At 52.1% G+C, this 25,470-nt stretch overlaps 1 protein-coding gene across 2 annotated transcripts in view; it reads right to left on the reverse strand.

Annotated features, from left to right (window-relative positions):
* PRKX (protein kinase, X-linked) overlaps positions 1-25,470 on the reverse strand; it is a 96,319-nt gene that overhangs the window by 33,565 nt on the left and 37,284 nt on the right. For both annotated transcript variants that reach the window (XM_021079693.1, XM_021079692.1), the window contains exons 2-3: positions 23,620-23,788; positions 9,149-9,412 (exon numbers count right to left, since the gene is read on the reverse strand). In XM_021079693.1, coding sequence (XP_020935352.1) covers positions 9,149-9,412; positions 23,620-23,788 — 433 coding nt within the window. The remainder of the gene's footprint in view (positions 1-9,148; positions 9,413-23,619; positions 23,789-25,470) is intronic.

The following is a 25,470-nucleotide window of genomic DNA, read 5'->3' on the forward strand; positions in this document are numbered from 1 at the left end:
AAAAAGGATGCGCTGAGTCTCCCGTGACAAAGACCTTCACATCCTCCTTGGGACGGTCCCCCGAGCAGCAGGAAGAAAAAGAGGCAAAAGTGCAGAGGCGAGCATGTCCCCCACGGAGGAGGGCAATGATGAAAACAACAGAGACCCGTGTTGACAGGATGGGGAGAGCTTTTGGGAGTCACCCCCGAGAGCAACGAAAATAAAAGCAAACGTACACCAAGGCATGACCACAGGAACCCTAAAAGAGTTGCAGGCAAAGGAAACCATCAACAAAGCAAAAAGCCAGCCCACCGAGGGGGAGAAAACATTTGCAAATGATGCAACCGACAAGAGATGAATAATCCAAAATATACAAACCGCTCATGCAGTTCACTATCAAGGGAAAAAAAGAAGTCAATCAAAAAATGGGGGAGCGGGAGTTCCCGTCAAAGCTCAGTGGTTAACGAATCCGACTAGGAACCACGAGGTTGTGGATTCGATCCCTGGCCTTGCTCCGTGGGTTGAGGATCCGGCGTTGCCGTGAGCTGTGGTGTAGGCTGCAGACGCGGCTCGGATCCTGCGTTGCTGTGGCTGTGGTGCAGGCCAGCAGCTGTAGCTCCGATTTGACCCCTAGCCTGGGAACCTCCATATGCCACGGGTGCGGCCCTCAAAAGACAAAAGACCAAAAAAGAAAAAAAGCCTGAAGGCATAAATAGACATTTGTCCAAAGAAGACATACGGATGACCAGCAGGTGCATGAAAAGATACTCAATGTGGCAGATTATTAGAGAAATGCAAATCGAAACCACAACGCAGGAGCACCTCACACCTGTCAGAGTGGCCATTATGAATAGTAAGTCTGCAAATGACACACGCTGGAGGGGGTGTGGAGAAAAGGGAACCCTCCTGCGCGGCTGGCAGGCATGTCAACTGGTGCCGCCACGATGGAGCACCGCATGGCGGTTGCTCAGAAAAGGAAACAGACAACTGGCATAGGATGCAGCCACCCTGGTCCGGCGCGTTTATCCCAAAGAAATGAAAGCAGGGTCTGGAAGAGATGGTTAAACCCCCGCATTCAAAGCAGGACTCCTCACCACAGCCAAAAGGCGGAAGCAACACAAGTGCCCCCGTGAATGAGGAGATACACAAAACGTAACACATCCACACAGCGGAATCATCTCCAGTCCACCAAAGAAAGGAACTCGGATCGGGGCTGCATCGGACCCTGAAGACACAGTCGCCAAAGGAACATCCTGCAGGCTTCTCCTTCCATGCGGTCCTTAGAGAGTCAGATTCAGACAGAAGAGTAGCTGCTGGGGCTGAGGGCTGGGGCAGTGGGGAGTCAGCACATTTTAATGGGGACAGGTTCCGCTGTGCAAGATGAGGAATGTTCTGGAGAAGGATGGCGGGGACGGTCACACCACATGTTAGGGATAGCGGTAAACCCGCTGAATCTTAGCCTTGAACTTGGTGAAGAACGGTCTATGTTGGCCACACTTCAAACGTCTGCACGGGCAGAGACAGGAGTTCCCGTGGTGGCTCTGTGGGTGAAGGACCCTCACAGGGTGCGTGAGGGTGTGGGTTCGAACCCTGGATCCTGCCTTGAGCTGTGTGACGATGAAAAGCTCATGATCAATGTCAAGAATGCGGTCCTCGTAGGTGTCCGCATGCATCTCTCTAAACCCTTCGCCCGCCAAGGCTGGGCGGGATCTCAGCGGGTTCAGGATCCGAGGCTGCCACAAGCTGTGGCGCGGGCTGCAAGTGCATCTCAGATCCGAAGTTGCCGCGGCTGTGGTATACCCCGGAACTTCCCTGTGCTGCAGGTGCAGCCCTAAAGAGAACAAAAAAGTGCAGCGACAGAAGAGGCTAAGGAAGCAGGGTGTCCCCATGGATGGGAGGCCCAGGAAGAAGTGTCTGATCCCCAAAATCAAGGTAAGGGGATCAGGACCTTGGCAGAAGCTGGACAAAGGGTGGGTTTGGAAGGAATCTGGAACCAGTAACTGGAGACACACCTGTGTCTGAGCTTTTTCTTTGTCAGCCAGGCCCAGGGATGCAGATGTCCCCAGGCCAGAGATGGAACCCGAGCCACAGCAGTGACCCAAGCTGCTGCAGTGACAATGCCGGATCCTTAAGCCACGAAGCCACCAGGGAGCTCCCAAGAGACCCTATCTTGCAGGTTTAATGTAAAGAGAACAAGAGCGTCGGCTCACAGGTGTGCCTGTCTGCTCTGTGTCTCGGTGCCCGTCACCAAGCCCACGCTGATGCTGTTACAAAAGCAGCATCCAGCCGTGCCGTCCCTGCCCCCCAAGGTCTGGGGGTCGGCGGGGGGACTTTGGCTCCTTCTGGGAACCCACCCGAAGGTGCACTTGAGTCTCTCTTTGCTTCCCTCCCCCAGGACACCCCCCCGCCCCCCAGCTCCCTGTGGTCACACAACACTCTCCCCTCTTTCCCCACAGCCCCTTGTGACACCAAGTCCCATTCAGATTTCAAATCCTATGGAAGGAACGGGGTTACAGGCCCTCGGCTCAGGGGGAGATGGTGCAGCCTGGAAGCCAGCCAGGAAGTACGATTCAGAGGAAAGCAGGAATGCCAGAAACGGAAGGAGACGCAGGACGGGGGACCCGCCACGTGGAGAAGAGCAGAAGGGGCGCGCTCTACCTGCTGGGCTGGGCAAGGCGGATCTGATCTGGGTGCCCGGAGGCACCCATGAAGAGTTTCTCGTCCCCCAAAGTTGCGTCTAGGACCTGAGCTTCCACGCACCCCACCCCAGAAGCATCCCTCCAACTGAATCAACCCAAAGTCAACCCCAGCTGCCTAGACTCACAAACGTCTTTAATTCAGTCGAACAATCGAGTTATTGGCCCCTTCATACTGCATTCCCAGATGGGTGGCGCATCCAAGGTGGCCTGACCCCAGCTGGAAGCCTGGCTCTTTGGGGATGCCAAGACCAGGTGGAGGTGGTGGCAGGTAACTGTACCTGCCTCGGGCACAGTGTCTCCACTTACAGCTAGAAAGGTGAGCCTCTTGCCAGGGTCAGGGGCACAGCTCGAAGGCTGGATGACTTGCCAGTTTCTACGGAAACTCGGGGACCTGCTCCCTCGTTCCAGGAAAAGCTCCCATGCTTCCTGGACACACAGGCACAGATAGCCAGAAAGAGCTTCCGACTGCAATAAAGACGTTAAGACACAGCAGACAGCCCCGGATGCTGCTGGGAGACTGCAGGTCTGGGCTGTGAATTTTCCATGCCCCTGGTCTATCTCTTTTTTTGCTCGGTTGGCTCCTGGAGCGAAGGGCAAGGTGACACTCGCTCTTCTCCGATTTCTCGCGGTTTCCATATCTATGATACCCGGGGTTTGGAGGCCGTCCTCCGAGGAAAGACAGGGCTCTCTGTCAAAGCGAGGTCACGCTGCTCACGTGCTCCTACGGCCCGCCGCCTTGCACGGCACCCATCCTGGGCTGTGGTCCCCCCCGCGTCCCAAATCCTGGTACCTGTGAATGAATGTCATCTTATTTGGCAACAGGGTCTTGTAGACACAATCAAGTTACGGCGGGGACAGGTCCGATGACGCATGTCCTTGTTTAAGAAGAGGAAGAGGGGTTCTTTCACGGCGTGAGGGGTTAAGGATCTGGCACTGGCACGGCAGCAGCTCAGTTCACTGCTGAGGCACAGGTTCAAACCCTGGGCTGGGAACTTCCACACGCCAAGGGAGGGAGGGAGGGAGGAAGGAAAAGAGATCAAGAGAAAAGAAAGACAGAGAAAGAAAGGGAAAAAGAGAGAGGAAGGGAGGAAAGAAGGAAGGAAAAGAGATAAAGAAAGGAAAAAAAAAAGAGAAAGAGAGAAGAAAGAAAAAAAGAACGGAGGAAGGAAGAAGAGGAAGAGCCTTCTCTACCCCGTAAGGAAGGCCACAGCGAGCGGGAGAGCACCTGCGAGCCAGGAAGAAAGCCTCCGCAGGAGCCCAATCCGCCAACACGCAGACCGTGGACTTCCAGAACTCTGAGAAATAAATGTCTTAGAAGGTCCCCAGTCCTATGGGGTTAGGACTCTGCTCTCACGACCTCATGTCACCTTAGTTACCTCCAAACAACACCCTCTGCACATACAGCCCCAGTGGGGGTTAGAGCTTCAACACGGGACGTTTGAAGGAACACAAAGTCCATCCCCAGCAATGGTGATGCTGCCGGTGGTGGTGGTGGTGCTGCTGCTGAGATGATGGAGGTGGTGTTGATAAAGAAACAACTTCCAAACAAACAAACAAAATCAGTCCCCGAGCTCCCATCGTGGCTCAGCGGAAATCAATCTGACGAGCATCCATGAGGACGGAGGTTCGATCCCTGGCCTTGCTCGGCGGGTTAAGGATCCGGGATTGCCGTGAGCTGTGGTGTAGGTCACGGATGCAGGTCAGATCCCATGTTGCTGTGGCTGTGGTGTAGGCGGGCAGCTACAGCTCCAATTTGACCCCTAGCCTAGGAACCTCCATATGCCACAGGTATAGCCCAAAAAAGACAAAAAAAAAAAAAAGAATCCTGTTGTGGCTCAGTGGGTTAAGATCCCTACATAGTGTCCATGAGGATGCGAGTTCCATCCCTGGCCTTGCTCAGGAGGTTACAAATCAGGTGTGGCCACAAGCTACAGCATAGGTCGCAGATGTGCCTTGGATCCGATGTTGCTATGAATGTGGTTGTGCCATAGGCTTGCAGCTGCAGCTCCGAATCAACCTTTGCTTGGCCTGGGAACTTCCATATGCCAAAGGTGCCGCCATGAAAACAACCCAAAACAGAAAAAACACACAAAAAAACCAGGCGGACCATATACCACGTGCTGCCAATAGGGGGCAGCACCAACGTTATAAAACCAATCTTTAAAATTATGTAGTTTTCTCTCCTCTAGGAGTTTTATTCTGAGCCGTGCAATGGGTGAAAATTTATAGGGAAAAATGAGGTGAATTTAACTGCATCATAAACCTGATCCTAGCACGGTCCCTTTCTAAAAACCAACAGAGAGGAGTCATTGAATGTAAAACTGTCTCCAAATCATTTCCAGCAACACAGGTGTTTCTACAGCAGAGGATACAGCTATCACCTGACCCAGCCCCGTCTCATCATGGAACAGGACACCACGGGTGAGTTTTCGACGTCCCATATGGGAACCACTAGCTACATGGAGCATCTGAGTAGTTTAAAGGCACAGAGGAGCTGAAGCTGATCTACCTGCAATGAATTAGATCAATTTTAATGGATGTGAATTTAAATCTAACAACCTGTACCGGATGCCGTGCTGGAACCTATACTCGATGCTGTGCCAGAAAAAAACTATTTCTGGAGATCTCGGCACACGAAGCGAATTTTTGCCCAGCTCTAAGGATTAAGGACCCTAAGTACAGACCAAGGGTTGCTGATAAACACTCCGTGCCCTGATTTGAGACGTGTCCTAAAAATGCAAGGCGCCTGGAATATCCAAACTTCAGCAGCAAAAAGGCATGTGCCGTCTCAAGGCCGATGCTGAGTATACGCGGCAATGACCCTCTGTGGGATATAATGAATTAAATCCACTCTCTTCAACACATAAGCTACCCCTGTTTTTCTGCTGCGAGCACGGCCACTTGGTAATGTGCAATACTTCGTGGGGTCTGCCTTGGGTGTGTGCTGGACCGCACCACTCGAGAGGGGCAGCAACGTGCAAAAGGTCGCTGGCAAAAACTGTCCAGAGGAACAAAACACACATCTTTGTCCCTGGAAACAGAAGACGGTAGGGCTGCGAGTTATCCTCAGAAGCTGTGATGACATCAGAAAAGGGAGAGTCCACACGAGCCAGGAGAAAAGACGTGGGGTTGCCAAGGGGGAGGGGAGAGGGGAGGGACGGGGAGTTTGGGGTGAGTAGATGCAAACTAGTGAATGAATGAATCAGCAACAAGATGCTACAATGTATATATTTATACACACACATATATTATGTACATATGTGCGTCTGTGTGACTGAATCACTCAGCTGTGCAGCAGAAACTACTACATGGTAAATCAACCATCCGTCAATAAAATAATTAAAAAAAAAAAAACACGCATGAAGAGGGGAGGCAGAGGAGCCTGGGGTGAGCAGATACAAACGGTCATGTATAGGACGGATAAATAAGACGGTCCCACTGTCCGGCCCAGAGAGATACACGCCGCATCCGAGGAGAGATGCAGAGGCGGGCGGAGACGAAAGCGCATGTATCCATATGGATCCCTGCATCCCTGCTGTGCAGCAGAAACTAACACGACATTGTTATGTTTCTTCTCCTTTGATACAGTATTTTTTTTTTAAATGCATGAGAGCTTGAGGGGATGGTGCAAGAGTTTGGGATTCGCGGATGCAAAGTCTCATACGTGGGACGGAAAAACGACAAGATGCTACTTCAGGCAGCAACGAACACGTGATAAATGAACGACGCGTCCAGCAAACACGAAAAAAAGAAAAACAAGAGGCCCCTGTGTCTCCTGCTCTGTTTCGCTGTCTCTGTTTAATGCCTAGGTGTACCACCTGGTTGGGTGGCCCGTGGGGGATGCTGGGGGAAAAAGCTTCCATTTTATCAGGGGTTCAAAACAACAACAACAAAACCACAGCAAAACAAACCCCCTGCCACACACACACACAAAAAAAAAAAAAAAACCCCACAAACCAAAAACCTAGAAAACGAACGTCTGATGTGAAGGAAGAGAAACTGCCCACGTGGAAAATAAGGCAGTTTTATCTCCTGCCTTTAATCACTTTGATGTGACTCGTTTCTTTGGAATAAAAAGGTAGATTTGAGGGAACTCTACCGAGTCACCCTGTGATGGAGCCTGACGGAGGATAACGTGAGAAAAAGAATGTACATACGTGTGTGTGATAGGGTCCCTTTGCTGTGCAGCAGAAAACTGACAGAACACTGTAAACCAGCTACAATGGAAAAAATTAAAATCCTTACATAAATTTTTTTAAAATCTAGAATTGAGGAGCTCCCACTGTGGCACCGTGGGTTAAGAATCCGAGCACAGCACCTTAGATTGCTGTGACATGTGGGTTCAATCCCCAGCCTGGTGCAGTGCATGAAAGGATCCTGCATTGCACTATTTGCAACAGCCAAGACATGGAAACAACCTAAATGTCAAGAAGACATGCTCCATATAGACAATGGAATATTACTCAGCCATTAAAAAGAACGAAATACCAGCATTTTTAGCAACATGGATGGACCTAGAAACTATCATGCTAAGTGAAGTCAGCCAGACAATGAGACACCAACATCAAATGCTTTCACTGACATGTGGAATCTGAACAAAGGACAGACAACTTCTTTGCAGAACAGATGCTGACTCACAGACTTTGAAAAACTTACGGTCTCCGGAGGAGACAGTTTGGGGAGGGTGAGGGGATGTTGCTTGGGTTGTGGGATGGAAATCCTATAAAATTGGATTGTGATGATCATTGTACAACTACAGGTGTGATAAATTCATTGAGTAATAAAAAAATAAAATTAAAAAAATAAACATAAAAATAATAATAATAAATAAATAAATAAAATGAAGGATCCTGCATTGCCAGTGCTGTGGCATACATGGCAGTTGCAGCTCCGATTCAATCCCTGGCCCAGGTCCTTGCATATGCTGCAGATGTGACCATAAATAAAATAAAATAAATCTAGAACTGCATTCTCACCAGACTTTTAGACTCGGAAGAAGCCTCGAGCGCTTCAAGTAACAGGTCCTCCTGGCTTAAGGGCACAGGATTTAAAATGTCACCAATTATTCTTTTATCCTATATATTAAAGGCAGCAACGATCCTAAAGGAAAGAGTATGCTCTTTAGAGACTAAAACACTCGTAAAAATTCAACACATACAGCTTTGAAATATATCAGCCTCACTTATGCTGAATACTGTCCGTTTCTAAGCTTTGTATCATATAAGGATAGACATTTGCTATAAACGCTGTTTCTCAGTTAAACACAGCATTCAGGCTTCTCAGGGAGAAAAATCCAAGAAGTATTTTATAATAAGCGATGTAAGATTTTTTTTTTCCCTTTTATGGCTGCACCTGTGGCAAAAGGAAGGTCCAGGATGGGGGTCAAATCGGAGCTGCAGCTGCAGGCTCACACCACAGCCACGGCAACACCAGAGCCGAGCTGCATCCTCGACCACAGATGCAGCTGTGAAAAAAAGGAAAACAGGAGAAAAAAAAAAAAAAAACTAAAAATAGAACTATCCTATGATGCTGGAATCCCACTCCTAGGCATACTTCCTCCCACGTTAAAAAAAAAAAAAAAAAAGACTGGAGTGCCCGTCGTGGCGCAGTGGTTAACGTATCCAACTAGGAACCATGAGGTTGCGGGTTCAGTCCCTGGCCTCGCTCAGTGGGTTAACGATCCGGCGTTGCCATGAGCTGTGGTGTAGGTTGCAGATGTGGCTTGGATCCCGAGTTGCTGTGGCTGCGGGGTAGACCAGCGGCTACAGCTCCTATTGGACCCCTAGCCTGGGAACCTCCATATGCTGTGGGAGCGGCCCAAGAAATAGCAAAAAGACAAAAAAAAAAAGACCATTCCAGAAAATACGTGCACCCCAATGTTCACAGTAGCCCTATTCGCAATAGCTGAAACATGGAAGCAACCTAAGCATCCCTCACCAGAGCAATGGACCAAGAAGACATGGTACAGGAGTTCCCGGTGTGGCTCCACAGGTTAAGAACCCAACGTAGAGTCTGTGAGGATACAGGTTCGATCTCTGGTTGTACTCAGTGGGTTAAGGATCTGGCACTGCCATGAGTTGTGCTGTAGGTCCCAGATGTGGCGCAGATCTGGCGTGGCTGTGGCTGTGGTGTAGACCGGCAGCTGCAGCTCCAATTCAACCCTTAGCCTGGGAACGTCCCTCTATCACAGATGCAGCGGCAAAAAGGAAAAAAAAAAAAAAAAAAACAACGGTGCTACCGATCCATGAGGGAATAGGACGCAGCCATAAAGAAGAAATCACGCCACCTGCAGCCACGAGCATGGACCCAGAGATGCTCATACTCCGAGACGTCAGAGGGTGAAAGACACGATGCTATCACGTCTACACAGACTCTGGCACCAACAGAACGCCCAGAATAGGACAGAGTGGTGGCGGCCAGAGGCAGGGCAGGGGCGGGAGGGGAAAACGGCGCTGGGGACGGTCACTTACTTGTCCACCAGCTTCTTGGCGAACCCGAAGTCGGTGAGCTTGATGTGCCCGTCCCTATCCAGCAGGATGTTCTCCGGCTTGAGGTCCCTGTAGACAATCTCTTTGGAGTGCAGGTACTCGATGGCACACACGATCTCCGCCGAGTAGAAGAGCCCGGTGGTGGCGGAGAAGCGGCCCCGGTTGCGCAGGTAGCTGAAGAGCTCGCCGCCCGGCACGAACTCCATCAGCATGTACAGGAAGCGGTCGTCGTGGCCCGTCCAGAACCTGCGGGCAGACACGGACCCCGACGTGTTCAGGGGTGGTGAGACACCTGCACAGATCCGTGTGCTGGAGATGGAGGCGGGGTTACCTGTTCAGACAGGTTAGGATGTGTCTACAGGTGGACACTGGGGTATATGCACGGACAGAGGCTGAGAACTGGGTGTGGACCGATGCGAAGGTTTCGCAAGCACGAAGGGCATGGGACAGGTGCACGTTAAGACAGACATATCTATAGCTCTTAGAAAACTCAACCTATAAGCAGATTCTTACTTTAAAAAAAGATACACCCCTTGCTGGAGGTTCACATGCTCGTATAGATGGACAGACGCCAGCATCTATGCATGGACGGATGTTAGGATTTCGCAGGCAGGAATGAATTGGGACAGGTGTGTGTTAAGATACATCTACAGGTATGAGGAGAAAAACAACCTTTAAACACACTATTATTTTAAAACAAGTTACAGCCCTAGGAAGATGGGAAGATACTCACAGAGACGGACAGGTGCCAAGATCTAGCTCCGGACTGATGTTAAGATTTGCCAGAGGTCAATGGTACGGCGCAGATGCCTGTGCAGATGCAGCTATGCACATAGTGGGATAGAAGAGGATGGAAGATGATAGAGCAGGGAATGTGTATATATGTATGGCTGAGACGCTTCGCTATGCTGCAGAAACGGGCACAATGTGGTCCATCAACTGTACTTTAAAAATACATGTAGAGGGGTTTTTTTAAAAAAATGATACATCTTGGAGTTCCTGTCGTGGCTCAGTGGTTAACGAATCCGACTAGGAACCATGAGGTTGCGGGTTCGATCCCTGCCCTTGCTCAGTGGGTTAAGGATCCGGTGTTGCCTTGAGCTGTGGTGTGGGTCACAGAGGCGGCTCGGATCCCGCATTGCTGTGGCTCTGGCATAGGCCGGTGGCTACAGCTCCAATACAACCCCTCGCCTGGGCACCTCTGTATGCGGTGGGAGCGCCTCAAGGAAAGGCAAAAAGACAAAAAATAAAAATAAAAAAAATTTAAAAAAGATACATCTATAGGTATTAGGAGAGGAAAAATAAACCTATAAACAGAATATTATGGTTAAAGAAGATACACCCCCAGAGAGATGTTTAGATGCTCACGTAGATGGACAGATGCCAGCATCTGGGTATGGACCGATGTTAAAATTTCGTGGACAGCTTAAGATACGCCTACCGGGATTAGAAGAGAGAAACAGAGTATCATTCTTTTAAAAAGATACAGCCCTGAGTAGATGCTGGGATACTCAAAAAGATGGACAGATGCCAGCATGGGTGCACAGACCGATGCTAAGGTTTGGTGGACACCCATGCTCTGGATACAGCTGCAGGTTACGGCACCTCTATAGGTCTACTGGGATAGACCATGATAGAAGATAATATAAGACAGGGAATGTACGTAAACGTATGACTGGGTCCCTTTGGAAATCCACTATAACTTAAAAGCATATGCAGGACTTCCTATTGTGGCTCAGTGGAAACGAATCCGACTAGAAACCATGGGGTTGCGGGTTCAATCCCTGGCATCGCTCAGTGGGTTAAGGATCCAGCATTGCCGTGAGTGGGGGTGTAGGTCACAGATGCAGCTTGGACCCCACGTTACTGTGGCTGTGGTGCAGGTCAGCAGCTGTAGCTCCCATTCGACCCCTAGGCTTGGACCGTCCATATATCGCAGGTGCGGCCCTAAAAAGCAATACATAAATAGATAAATAATATATGCAAAATACATTTTTTTAAAAAGATACATCTATACGTATTAGGAAAGCAAAGCTACCTATGAAACAGATTACTCTAGGACAAGACTCACCCCTAGGTGAGGTGAGGACGCCTCTGCCGATGGACAGACGCCGAGATGCGTGTACAGACACATGCGAAGACGGGCTAGCGGTAGAAAGATGCCAGCACCTGTGTCTCGGCTGATGTTAAGATCTGCTAGAGACCAATGCTATGGAGACGGCAAACAGACACGCGTTCAGACATGTGCACATATAAGCATCATGCGTTACGATTTACGTCTTTCAGGATCGGGTCCCTCTGCTACAGCTCCCTGGCCGGTCAAGCCGCTGTCCGCACAGCTCCCAGACCTACTCCAGCACCAGGACAAGCATCTACCTGGATTGGTTCTCAGCTCCAAGGAATCGGTTCTCAGCTCCAAGGAACAAGGCATCGCAAGCCCGCAAAGCCAGTCCCTTCACCCCTCAGGGGCATCAGATAATTCACCACGAGGGACATTAGGGCACCACCGAGGAGTGAGAGAAACCAGGGTTAAGCAAGCACGTGGAATGTGCGTCCCTAAACACAGCGCGGGTGGAGACCAGGTGATGCGGGCAGGAGAGCCTTGGGTCAGAGTCTGTTTCGGTCACCTGGCTGCCGGCGGGACTGCAATGCCATCCCCGGGCAGGCTGACCCACGGAGGAAAGAGGCAGGCTTGAGCATGTGTAATCAGCGCTCAACTGCAGGGGGTGGGATGGTCCCTCCCACGCCTGACCCGCCACGCTCGGCCACCAGCTGGGTTTCCTGCCACAGCACTACCTCGGCGCTGACGCCACCCACCCGGAGTTTGCATCAGACCCCACGGGGTAAGGGCCGGCCTCTTAGGACTGTCCCCCGCGTCAGACGCCACGGCAAGTCCTGGGACCGACGGGCTCCAGGTGGAAGGTAACGACCCCCTCACCGGGTGTTTCAATGAACTGGCTGGCACGGCTCACACAACTCGGCAGCCATTCATGCACTAGATCACCTGTTTATTATAAAAGGATACAGCTCAGGGAGGGCCAGACGGGAGAGGTGCGGACGGCAAGCTATGAAGAAGGGGGGCGCTCCCACACCCACTCTGGGGGCCACGCTCCCCCTCTCTCCGCGCGTTCACCAACCCGGAAGCTCTGGACCCTAGCTTTTTGGGATTTTGCGAGAGGCTGCATTACATAGACCTGATGACCGCCTGGGTCCTTGGGGACTAAACTCAACCTGCGGCCCCTGTCCCCTTCCCAAGGTCAGGGCTGGGCTGACAGTGTCAACCCTCCAGGGGCTGGTTCCCCTGGCCATCAGCCCCATCCTGAGGGGACCGGGGGGCTTTCCAAAAGTCACCTCATGAACCTAAGAAAAGACACCTTTATGTAGAAATGACAGCCTATGGTATCGTCTGTCTCTGTCTGACTGACTTCGCTTCGCATGAGACTCTCTTGGTCCATCCCTGTGGCTGCAAATGGCGTGATGCCATGCTCTTCTCTGGCTTAATCTAAAATCTGGCACAAATGAACCTCTCTACAGAACAGAAGAAGACTCGTGGACATGGAGAGCAGACCTGCGGTTGCCAAGGGGGAGGGGGAGGGAATGAGACGGACGGGGAGTCTGGGGTTCGTAGATGCAAACTATGACACTGAGAATGGATAAGCCATGCGGTCCTGCTGTCCAGCACAGGGAACTCTATCCGGTCTCCTGGGACAGACCAGGATGGATGAGAATAAAGGTATATTATACCTGATTTGCTTTGCTGCACACCTGAAACTGACACAACCTTACACATCAACTACAGTTCAAAGAATGGAAGAAAAGAAAGAAAAGGGCAGGAGCCTTGGTTAGAGTGAATACAGAGGAAAAAGGGAATGAAAAACGGCACCTGCTGGGCCCCAGGAGCTGGTTGGAAGGAGGGGGCACGCAGAAAGGTCAAGAATTCACATTTGGACTTGGGGATCTGATGCACCTGTGGGGCACTGGGGCAGAAGGACCAGGAGCCAGCTGGATGGGCAAGCCAAGCGGAGAGGGAGCAGAGCTTGGAGGAGACTCAGATACAGAGTGAGCGTGATCAGGGTGCATGGTTTGGGGGTGGGGAGCACGTGCCCAAATGCACACCCATCCGTCCCCGACATCCATGTCCACTCTCTGGTCCTCTCGCCTCCAGCCTGCCTGCCCAGGTGCTCTCCGCGGAAAGCCTGAGAGTGCTCTCTCACCCCCACCCTGTATCCTGGAACAAGTCCACCCAAGAACATCCAGGGAGGACCATCATGAAGCTGAGTTAACAACTGCGAGAGGCAAAAAAGCCTGTATAACATGCTGCAGGATGCCTGACTGTCGCGTGCACGCATGCAGAGCTCTTTGAGCACAGAAAAAAGGACAGAGGCTGCCCACATGATGGCCTGATGAGGATGGAGGACAGAAAGAAGAAAAGAAGGCAAAGAGGCAAATTGGAAAAGAAGAAGAAGAAACACAAACAAGAGAAACTGCTTAAGTATCTCCACAAGCAGGAAAGAGAGTTAGACATTGAAAATGCCCTACTCAGACTCGAAAGTAGTCAGACTTTGTACACCCATGTGAACACAGGTATTTCATTATAGCACCCAAGAAGGAGAGGCAACCTTAATGTCCATGGATGGATGGATGATGATGGATGGGTAGATGATGGATGAACAGATGGAGGATGGATGGATAAGGGATGGATGGATGGATGATGGATAGATGGATGGATGATGAATGGATGACGGATGGATGACGGATGGATGGGTAGGCGATGGAAGAATAGATGGATGATGAACGGATGGCCAGATGGATGGGTAGATGATAGAAGAATAGATGGATGGATGATGGATGGATGGGTAGACGATGGAAGAACAGATGGATGATGAATGAGTGGGTGGGCAGATGAACGGATGGACAGATGGATACACAGCATGGAGTCCATCCATGTGATGGAATATTACACAGCCATGAAAAGGAGTGAGACTCTGACACAGGCTACCACACGGATGAACCTTGACCACATGATGCTCAGGGAGAGAAGCTAGACCCAGAAGGACACACAGTGTGGGATTCCACTTAGAGGAGGTCCCTAGAATTGTCACATCCACAGAAACAGAAAGTAGACGGTGGGGCCAGGGGCTGAGGAGGGGAAGTGACGAGTCAGTGTTTCATGGGGACAGAGTTTCACTTTTGCAAGATGAAAAGGTTCTGGAGACGGTGGTGGTGATGGTGGTGGTTGCACAACAGCGTGGATGTACTTCAGGCCACTGGGCTACACACTTAAAAAACGGCAACGATGGTCAATCGTGGGAGGTTTCACCACAATCAAAAACTGAAACTGAAAAATGTTTGTAGGCAAGCGTAGGTATTCACCTACGATGTTTCGAACAGCCAAACACGGCTGTTATTTACAACAGCTAGGAGCACACACACCGGCACAAACCTAAGCTCTGAGCTCCAAGAAGGACTTTCTCTCTTTCGCTTTCTTTTCTTTTTAGGGCCACACCCGCGGCATATGAAGTTCCCAGGCTAGGAGTTGAACTGGAGCTGCAGCTGCCAGCCTACACCACAGCCACAGCCAACGCAGGATCCGAGCCGCATCTGCAACCTACACGCAGCCAGCACCCACCCTCCGGCGTCCTAACAAACTCAAAGTCAACCCCATTCATTTGGAGACACCTAACTTCAAACTGTCCTCATCTCTCCAGATGCAGCAGGAAAGTCAAACTCCTGCCATTAAAAGAAGAAAAACGAAAACCCAACTGCGTCATCGTATCCCCTTGCGCCCCACTGCCCTGTGCAATATGAAGTTCTAGAAAGTTCATTGCCGTTTCCCAGCCGGCTCCACAGTCCCCAGCCTCAAGGGCACCTGGACTGTTGGTTTCACTGCCCTCCTTCCTACGGTCTCTCTGCTGCTGCTGTCCCCGTGGGTCCCCCCCTTCTCCTTCTGCGAGATTCTGCTGAAGCAGCCACATGGCCCTGCCCCCGCACAGCCGGCCCCGGGGTCTGGTGGTTCCCTCGGGGCCCAGGCCGCCCGTATGGACCAGAGCCCCACAGGGAAGTTCCCGGTTCACTCGACACCCGGGGAATTCAAAGCTCCCTTTTCTTGGCATCCACCATGCCCCCCATACCTCCCAGTGTTTGGGGATAAAGCCCAGGAACAAGGCATGGGGAGGCGGCTGTGTTCCTTGTGTCACGTGGGCCCCTTGCAGGCAGTGAGGAAGAGCAGAAGGAGAGCTATTTTTACACTGTTGCTTTTCGCATTCAAGCGCAGAGCGGGCAGAGGAAGTCAGACTGGGCTTTCTTCCCTCCCTCACACTCAGAAAAGCAAAGCGCCCTGGCCCCACGCCACGGGCCAACGAGACGCAGAGCAGACGCAAGGCTGGGGCAGGGATGAAGCGGCTCCTTCAGGCTCGGTGCTCGTCTGCTCCCGAGTTCCTCCAAGCGCAGATCAAGCGCTCACCGCACCGGGTATGGGACCGATGGGTGCCGTGGGTGACAGGCTTCTGAGATCTTGCTTCCCAGATGTGGGCAGGACACGGGCAGCAACCCAGCCCGCCAGCGGGGGCTTCACGGGACTCGGGGCGCGATGGCTCTTGGGAGCGCGGGGAAGGCCCGGACTCATCATCAAGACTGAGGACGGAGCTCCCGGCACGGGAGCAAGACAAGTGAGGGCGGACGGAGCCCCCGCCCACGTGCCTCTGCCTGCGCCCCCATCGCAGCCGTTATCAACCGGGGTCGTTCTGCTCCCACAGACGACGCTCGGCCTGGTGACACTGGGAAAGGGTCACGGCGACTGGCCTCTGGTGGACGGAGGGGCCAGGAGTCAGGTTCACCATGAGACCAGTGCACAGGACGCCCCCCTCCAGACAGGCATCCAAACCCCAGGGTCGAGAGGCTGAGGAAGCCTGAAGGTGTACCTTCTGCAGAGTCAAAGGCCAAGAGCCGCGAGGGCAGGAAGAGGCAGAGACGGATGGAGATGTCCAGTGAGGAACCGAGACTGTGGGTCTGCCCTCCGCCCTGCGAGAGAAAATCCCGCACCGTGATGGTTGAGGTCTGTGTCGGAAAGGCGACTCCACCCCAAGGAAGGCAGAACTGTGACCTTTCCAGAGAAGCACGTCCAGCAATGGCCCCAAGGCGACCGGTTTCAGCAGTCCGACTTCATCCCTCGACCCTGCTCCCTTCTCCTCCCCACCCCACCCCCGATCTGGCCAAGACACAGTCTCATTAACGGGTCACACCGCGGGCGGCCCTGTGGATGACACGAGGGAAGCAAAACTGAATATTTTCAACGCGCTCCCCCGAGAATGGCGACCACGTGGGGACCCCTGGTTGGAAGCAACGTCTCCATGAAGGAAGCCCTCTCACCTGCTCCCCAAAGCACGGGTTGGACAAAGGTCTCCCAGCTCGGTCTCCAAAGTTCATCAACACAAACTCCTACATTTAAGACACGATGTCACTGATAAAGCAAAGTGACGCTCGATCATTTACAAGGGCTACCATCCACAAGGATGATCAAGCGATTAGGCACGTTCTCCTACCGAGGGAAAAACAAACAAACAAACACCCGGCATCATGAGCCCAAATCAGAAATGAAAGAGGAATGGGGGGAGTGAGAAGCAGAAGCGGAGTCGGATGATACAGGAGGCGGCAGGGAAAGTGGAAGAAGACAGAGCGTCAAGAGAAAAAAAATACCCCACCTGAAAAGCAGAGAATGAGGTGTTAGTCGGCAGCCTTGCCCAGGACGTAAGCCCAGGAGGCAGCCTCTCAGACAGTTCTGAGGGTCTGTTCCACAGAGGCGAGGGACCAGCCAGAATATATGCATTTTTGCAAAAAAAAAAAAAAAAAACAACCAACCAACAAAAACCAGGTAGTCAAAACATCCAAGATTCCTCGTAAAGAAAACCAGAGTTCTCACGTGAAAACACTGAGCATTTTTCTCTGGGTGGGACGATGGACGCGTCTGGGCTCGTGGCCGTCGCTGCCGTGATACGCGCCTTGGCCATCAAGGGCCGGGGTGGTCCTGCCCTTTCCCATCCTGAGTCCTCGGCACACACAGTCCAGGGCAGCGGCAGCGGCTGAGGGCAAGAGTTGCGACATCCTTTGTTCACCGCTGTGGCAGGTGACATGCTTCATCCGTAACAGGAACGTTCTCAGGACGGATGAGCCTAGTCTCATTCAGAAGCCTTCACCTCTGCTCTCTTGTCTGTTACCTTCTGCGGCCACATTCAAGGTCACTGGGACCTAGCCAGCCCGCAGCTCAGAAGTTTCCTTTATAAGAACAGCAGCAGAGGTCCCGTTGTGGCTCGGCAGGTTAAGAATTCGACTGCTATCCACGAGGATGCGGGTTCGATCCCTGGCGTCACCAGCGGGTGAAAGGATCTAGTGTCGCTGTGGTGTAAGCCAGCAACTGCAGCTCCAAATCAACCCTTAGCCTGGGAATTCCACGTGCCATAGGTGCAGCCCTAAAAAAAAAAAAAGGCAACAGCCAACTCAGGCAAAACCCGAAACCGAGAACATGTTACCAATTAGAAGGTGACAAAGGGATTACCTCTTGTCCATCAAAGGGAAATTGAAGAGAGCGTGAAAGGTGGCACCCAGAGGAAGGAAACAGGAACACCCCAGAGAAGCAAGGAGAAGAAAATGCACCCGGCATGGGACACTACCGCCAGAACACGCCTAGGAAAGCTTTTCTCGAAGCCTGTAGCCAGGAGCCCAATGGCATTTCTAGCCGTGGCTCAGATTTTGGACTCTCAGGTTCCCCTCGAGACAACTGCTTCATCAACTCGCCTGGCGACAGAGACCACCGCACCGGGCACTTCCACTGTCACAGGGACAGAACGGCTCTGGTCTCTTTCTCAAGCTCGATGGCTACGGCCCACTGTGATGGCTCATTATCTTCGGCCTCACCTTGATTAGGCCACATGCAGTCAAACATACATCTAGATGGCACTGGGAAGAAACCTGTGCTGATGTCAAGAGCTACCATTCGTTGACTTCAAGAGAAGCAGATGAGAACCCTCTGCCACATGGGTGGGCCGCATCCAATCAGTTGAAGGCCTCGAGAGACAAGACGCACAGCTTCCCAAGGAAGAAGGAATTCGGCATCTAGAGGGAACTGTGATGGAGAAATTCTGCCCCAGTGCCCAGCTTCCTGGACTTTTTGGCAGAATTCTACACATCTTGATGTGATTAGCATCCTACCGTTAGGTGACTTTAAGGGAAGCAGATGACCTGCCATCATAAGGGTGGGCCTCATCCAATCAGGTGAAGGCCTCAAGAGCCAGGAAGCAAGGGTTCCCAAGGAAGAAGGAATCTGGCATCTAGATTAAACTGTCTTATAGAAATTCAGCTTCCTGGGCTTTTCTGCAGAATTCAGACTCAAGATTGCAACATCAACTCTTAACTTGAATTACTAGCCACAGATTGCAGACTCACTGACCCCTAAAATCACATGAGTCAGTTCCTTCTTGATCACATATGTATGAAAGGAGTTAGCCTGCCACCCAACAGCAACATGTAACAACGAGGCAATATGTATTTCTCACATGATCTGTGACTGCCATCAAGTTAAAATCTTTTTCAAGCTATTCCCTGGCTCAGCATGACTTCTCTGAATTAATGATTTCATTAGAATTCTACGTTCCAGATTATTGCTTCTGCGGGTACCGAGTGGGGGAATGAGAGGCATCCAGTAGGGCGGGTGCTTGCCTCAGCCCCTGTCTGGCTGGTAGTTTCTCGTTTCTCTGCAGAGCAAACAGCTGAGCTACATGGAAGCTCTGGGATTGGTTTGGCATCTAGACGTAGCAAGGTCTAGAAGGAAGCATTGGGATGGGCCAGGAAAAGGGTCAGGCGGAGCAGCATGGGCGAGCGTGGGGAGCTGTGACGGTGGGGCAGGAGGAAGCCGGACGCTGGCACGAGATGACTACCCTGCAGGCTGTGTCACTTCCCTAGCTCAGGTATCCATCCATCCATCCCCCCATCCAAATACCTATCCATCAATCTATTTATCTACCTTTTTCTATAGCATCTATCTATCTATATCATCTATGTTATTTTTACATCATCAACCTATCTATCCATCCCGCTTTCCTTTCTTCCATCCATCCATCCATCCTAATAACACTCTATCTACCCACCAATGTATTTATCTATTTCTGTATCTCTCTATCCATCCATCCACACATCTATTTATCATCTATCTATCCATCCATCTATCCATCTACTTATGTATCCATCCATCTATTTATCTATCTACATCTACCTATCTATCCATATATCTATCTTATGTGTGTGTGTATATGTCTATCATCTATTATTTATATCTATCTATCCATCCATCATCTACCTATCCATGTACTCAACCATCCAATGTATTTGTCATCCAACTAGCCAGCTAGCTATCATCTATCTCATCTCCGGGAGTGCTCTGTAATCAGGACCATTTGCCTCCCTAGGACACTTTCTGTCAAGGTCTAGAGACATTTTTTTTTTGCCATTGTGTCGGGGCAGCACTACCGGCACTGAGTGGGCAGAGACCAGGGATGCTGTTATCCATTCTATGGGACACAGAAGAGCCCCCACCACAAAGAATCTCCAGTCCCCGGGGTCAGCGCTACGAAGCTGTGAACACTGTCCCAGATCCCAACAGCTCTAAGATGCCAGCAATGTCGACACACCGAAAGGGCAAGGAGCAGACCTTGGGGTCATGGTCTCGGGGCAGGACACAAAGCCAGACGGCTCCCTGGGCAGTCCTGACTGTCTCACGCTTCCTCTGCACCCTGGACGGGGACTGACTCCGGGCTTCTGAAATTATCTCTACGCTGGCTGAGCTGGCGTTGGGAACGGCTTTATCGCAGAGCAGAATGCCACCTTCCGCGGGTATGTGACGAATGCCCTGGCTCCCTTTCAACAATACAACCAGGAGCACTTCACATACCGAGCACTGATAACACCGGGGGCAGACGTGCCAACTCATCCGAGGGGAACTTCCAAGTCTTTGCTCAGGGTCATGAGTATTTCAACACGGCTTCACTGAAACGCAAGCAAAAGCCGGTCAACATCTGTGGACAGCGTGGGACACAGACGCTGGGTGACCCAATTCGCATCAAGAGAAAGGGCACAGCGGGGTGGATGGACTACCTGCCTCACCCATGGTCCCCTCCCCCTAAATTGTGAGCATCTCCCCATGGCCACGGGCACCCCCCTTCCCTGGTACGCAGGGCTGGACAGATAAAGCACACTCTCCCGTGCCACGTATGGGGCGTTTCAGGAGCCTCCTTACACTAGATCAAAAAAATTTTTTTTTCTTTTTACAGCTGCACCTGCAGCATATGGAGGTTCCCAGGCGAGGGGGTGAATCAGAGCTCTATCTGCCAGCCTACACCACAGCCACGGCAACGCCAAATCCCAGCCACGTCTGCAAGGCAACACCAGATCCTTAACCCACTGAGCGAGGCCAAGGATCGAACCCGCAGCCTCATGGATAGTATTCAGGTTCTTAACCTGCTGAGCCACAACAGGAACTCCCACTAGATGAATTTTAATTCAGTTTTCAAGCACCGAGTGTAACATACAGAACATATCCAGATGCTACCCGTCCCTTATCCTGAGACCCTCATGCGTTCAAAAGTCTACTTTTAAGTGGCCAAGCAGGTGTTCCGGGCGGAGCTGTGTTCCCCCCAAATCTTGAATTAACCCCAGGACCTCAGCATGGGGTGTGTGAAGATGGGGTCTTTAAAGAGGGGACGAGGATGCAATGAGGTCATTAGGGTGAGTCCCGATCCAAGCTGACTGGGGTCCTTAGAAGAACAGATCAGGACACAAGGACCCAGAGGGACAACCCTGTCAACTACCTGACCAGGAAAAATTCCTGCCTCTCGGCCACGCTCCTAACTGGACCTGACGTAGGAAAAGGCTGCATTCAAGTGCGTCCTGCCCCCAGTGAGCTGCATGAGCTGCATGAGCCGCAGGAACAGCGATGCTGCATAGAAGCTGTCAGATTACGGAGCCAGCACAGTCCAGAGCAATCACACACCTTACAGAGCAGAAGATAACCTAGGGTCAAACTCCATCCCACTGAAAGCAGCCTAGTTTGTGACAGAAACCAGTTGGGTACTTTTCTGAAAGCGGGGAACATCCGAATACAGAATCGGTGTCCCTCTGGATGCGAGAAGTTACCACACAGGAGAATGAAACCCTCGGTTCAGCTGCCCTTGGTAAAGAAAGCACAGGCATCTGACGCAAGCTCTGTTTTGCAAGTTCCTCTATCTCCCTGCTCCTTTGTAACCACCCAAAGCTCAAGGATTCTCTCCTGGAAACGCATCACCCAGGCTGGTCCCCACCCACTCCAGGAGGGGATGGGGTGTTAGTTTCTTGGGGCTTATTCCCGAAAGACCTCAACTTACATCTTCATTACGCCTGCCAAGATCCAATTCCCCAATAAGGACACGTTCACAGAGAGTGGGGGCAGGACTTCAACACAAATTTTTTTTGTGGGGGTAGGGGGGGGACAGAATTCAACTCACAACAAGGTGGAATTTTCAGAAATGGAAGCCTCACCCTAGATTTCCTGTAGCATGACCGTTATGCTTCCAGGGGGGTGAGCCCGACCCCAGAAAAGATGCAACAAGGTGAACTCAGCAGTCCCACCAGCCACGCAGCAAGACCCCCGCCAGCCGCTCCGAAGCATCCCCGCGCCCACTCTCAGCCCTGGAAAGCACGTCGCCCACTGGCTTCTTCCCTCTTCTCCAAACTCGTGCCTCCTCAATAACGTCTGAGCCTTTTTCTTCTCCCCGTCCACTCCGTCTGCTTCTCTTCTGTGCTCTCCTCATTTCACGGCAGACACGTAACAGATCACACTACTTGGTTTCCAGAACAAACCAGAATCCAGCCACAGGGTGCACCATTTTCCTGGGAGAAGTCAACCACCGAGCACCCTCTGGGACACACCCTGGGGTTGTGGTCTAAGACTTCCTGTATTTGGTAGAAGCCCGAGACCACTGTCATGTCCTAAGCAGGTGAGGATGACTTGGCAGCAAAGGAGCCTCCTCCCCTTTACAAAACATTAATTGAAAACCCTGGCGAACTGACAGCAATCCTTTCTCAGAATCACTTCTTTCAGCTCACAGAAGAGACACCATCCGTAAAAGCTTTGCTTCATCCCAGAAGAGGGTCTATGTGGATTGAGTTTTCTGACCACCAGCCGAGCGGACGCTCAGACCCAACCAGTGAGGAGTGCTGACGCTGATGTCCCAGCGCCTTTTGTTTTCATGACTCAAGCAGCATGAGACTCTACTGACCCCTCCACGTCCGCTCAAGACTGCCTTTTAGCTCCGTCAAAGGAGAGTCAGACCAGAAGTCAGCTGCCCACCTTCTGTCACTCATTCAACATGTCACACGTCCCTACTCCAAGGAAGACGCAGTTTCGGGCCCTGGGGACATGGCTCTGGTGGCGTTCGGGGGACAGGTGTATCTCCCTGCCCTGGGGGACAGGCAAGGTGCATCAAGATCATGGCGGGGGGCAGCTGGCTTGGCGCAAGGCAGGTGCATCGCACAGGAAAGACAGGTGCTGAGGAGGTGGGCGGGGGGCGAGGGGAGGGGAGGCAGAGGAAGGAGGCGGCGCTGTGGGGGACGGGTGGCCCTGGGGTGACAACGGGGATGGCCTTCGACTGCTGGTCACTTTCCGAGACGGGACCGTGGAGGGAAGAACACTGGAAGAGAGACATAGCCCGAGAGCCCGTGACGACCCTTTCTAGGAAGCCAAGTCGCTGGGGCCACTAAGCCCCTCGGGATTTGTAAGCAGATCGCCAGAGGGGTGAGCGAGGAGAGGGAAGGAGCCTGCAGAAGCCTAGTCGGGGAGGGAGCAGGGGGCGGGGGGCACCCAGGTCAGGCTGGGCTGCGGGAGGGGCGCGGGCTGGGAAGGGGCCTGAGCAGAGAGCTGGGAACCGGGTGGAAGACCCCGGGGAGGGGGAGGGAGCCCTCTGTGGACCCACGTCTCTGGCCCCCGGGTGGGAAACAGCCTTCGCCTCGGCTAGGAAACAGTGTGGGAGAGAGAGGGACCGATCTGGTCCGGGGGGAGCTCCGGGAACTGGAGGAAGGTTCTGCGCTGCATCGAAAAATAAAAGTCAACCAGGAGCCCGAGAAAGGATCAGCGTGGGTAAAGCTGAGCGGGGGACGGAGGTTCCAGAAAAGCCGACCAGAGGGGTTCTCCAGAGAGCTGGGGATGGGGGCTACGGAGGGCAGGGTGGCACTAGGGGCAGGCAACCCTGGAAACAGCACCCGCCTCTGCAGACGCAGCCCGCGGGAGGGTCAGTGGTCCTCGCAGCTTCACATCTGTGAGATCAGGAGCTGAGACGTCTACGAAGCCTGACCCCCCTGCAGGCGAGTCCCACACCAGGGCTTCTCCATCCCGCCTCGGCCCGGGAGGGTGGGGGCCGGGGGAGAGGACTCACAGCTTGACCAGGAAGGGGTGGCTGACTTCCTTCAGCACGGACTTCTCGTTGTGCACGTGCTGCTCCTGCTTCAGGCGGATGACCTCCGGGATGCTCATCACCTTCAGGGCGAAGAAATGCTTGGCCTTCTTCTCCCGGACCAGCTGCACGCGGCCGAACGTCCCTGTGCCTGCAGAGGGAGAGGCGAAGTCAGCGCTCGCGGGTACCCGGGACCCGAGACCCGCATCCCAACCGCAAGAGGGCCTGGCGGCTCGAACAGCTGAATCCCGTGTGATATGTCGGGTGCCAGGGCTGGACGATGGAAATCCCCCACTCGCAGATCACACAACCCCCAATTGTGACGGGCCATCATTTCTGCAAGGGAGCCATCCCAGAAAACACACACTCACAGGGAGAGAGGGAGCCTCGAAAAGCCTGGTAAATGCACCCTCTCCTTGCATCCTTATCTCTTCAGGTTTTCCACCTCAAGACAGGAGCAACCCAAGACCTAGAAAGCAAACTTACAGTTCCTAAAGGGGAAACGGGGGTGGTGGAGGGATTCATGAAGAGTCGGGGATTAAAAGAGACACACTACTGTATATAAAAGAGATAAACAACAAGGACCTGTTACATCGCAGAGGGGACTCTGCTCCTTATCTTGTAATAACCTATCATGGAAAAGAAGGAGAAAAAGCATCTATATATGTGTGTACATAACGGAATCACTCAGCCACACACCTGAAACTAACACACGGCAAACTCAACACGACGTCAATAAAAAAAAAAATGAACTGGAAAACATAGTATCAGTAAGATAATTCTTCCCATGAAAAATGTGGCACATTCCTGCCCAGTTCCTACATATCCCACTACAGGAGAGTGCTAATAAATAAATAATAAAGTTTATTGCTACATGTCGGTAACTGTCACGGTCCTGTTCAGAAAAAGACAGACAAGGATCACACTGCCCTCCTCGCAAGGTTCTTTCTTTTATACATTTATGCCAGCTAAACGCACGTACGTCCATCTGAAAAACTGCCACGGCTAAGACTCAATAAAAAACTGCCACCCCTATAAATACAAAAGGACATCAGTCAAATACACACAAGGGGAAGTCACACCCTCTTTTGTACCCTGGTGTGACATTTTCTTTTTTTTTTCTTTTTTTTTTTTTTGTCTTTTTGCCATTTCTTGGGCCACTCCTGCGGCATATGGAGGTCCCCAGGCCAGGGGTCGAATCGGAGCTGCAGCCGCCAGCCTACGCCAGAGCCACAGCAACGCGGGATCCGAGCCGTGTCTGCGACCTACACCACAGCTCACGGCAACGCCGGATCCTTAACCCACTGAGCAAGGGCAGGGACCGAACCCGCCACCTCATGGTTCGTAGTCGGATTCGTTAACCACTGCGCCACGACGGGAACTCCTGGTGTGACATTTCCAACCCCTTCCCTCCCACTCCTGCTCCTTCCCCTTTTCCTCTTCCTCTCTCTCCCTCCAGCCCCTCCGTATCCTCTGAGCCTCACGGTGAGGGGATCAGATCCGCCTTCTACTCCTCATCCACCTGGCAATCAAAGAGATCAAAGATCCAAAGGAATTTTATCGACACCCAGCGAAGAGGTAAAGTCAGGGACAAAAACACTCAAATCTGTATGTGGGAGCCTCTGGGTGCCTGATGCTCTGCACGCTTATATAAGACAGGTGGGCTGTCTTTTCCGCCCCTGTTCATGAAAGAAATACTGTCAAGGAAGGCGTCTCCCTGAGGAAGAAGGCGTGGGAAACTGGGGAGGCACTGGGCTCCCTGGCTGGAAAAATAGGGGTCGATCTGATGACAAACCAGGAAAGCGGAATTCAAGGGTGGCTCGAGGAGAGGGA

Source organism: Sus scrofa, chromosome X (genome assembly GCF_000003025.6).
Source record: "Sus scrofa isolate TJ Tabasco breed Duroc chromosome X, Sscrofa11.1, whole genome shotgun sequence".
Classification (NCBI taxonomy): domain Eukaryota; kingdom Metazoa; phylum Chordata; class Mammalia; order Artiodactyla; family Suidae; genus Sus; species Sus scrofa.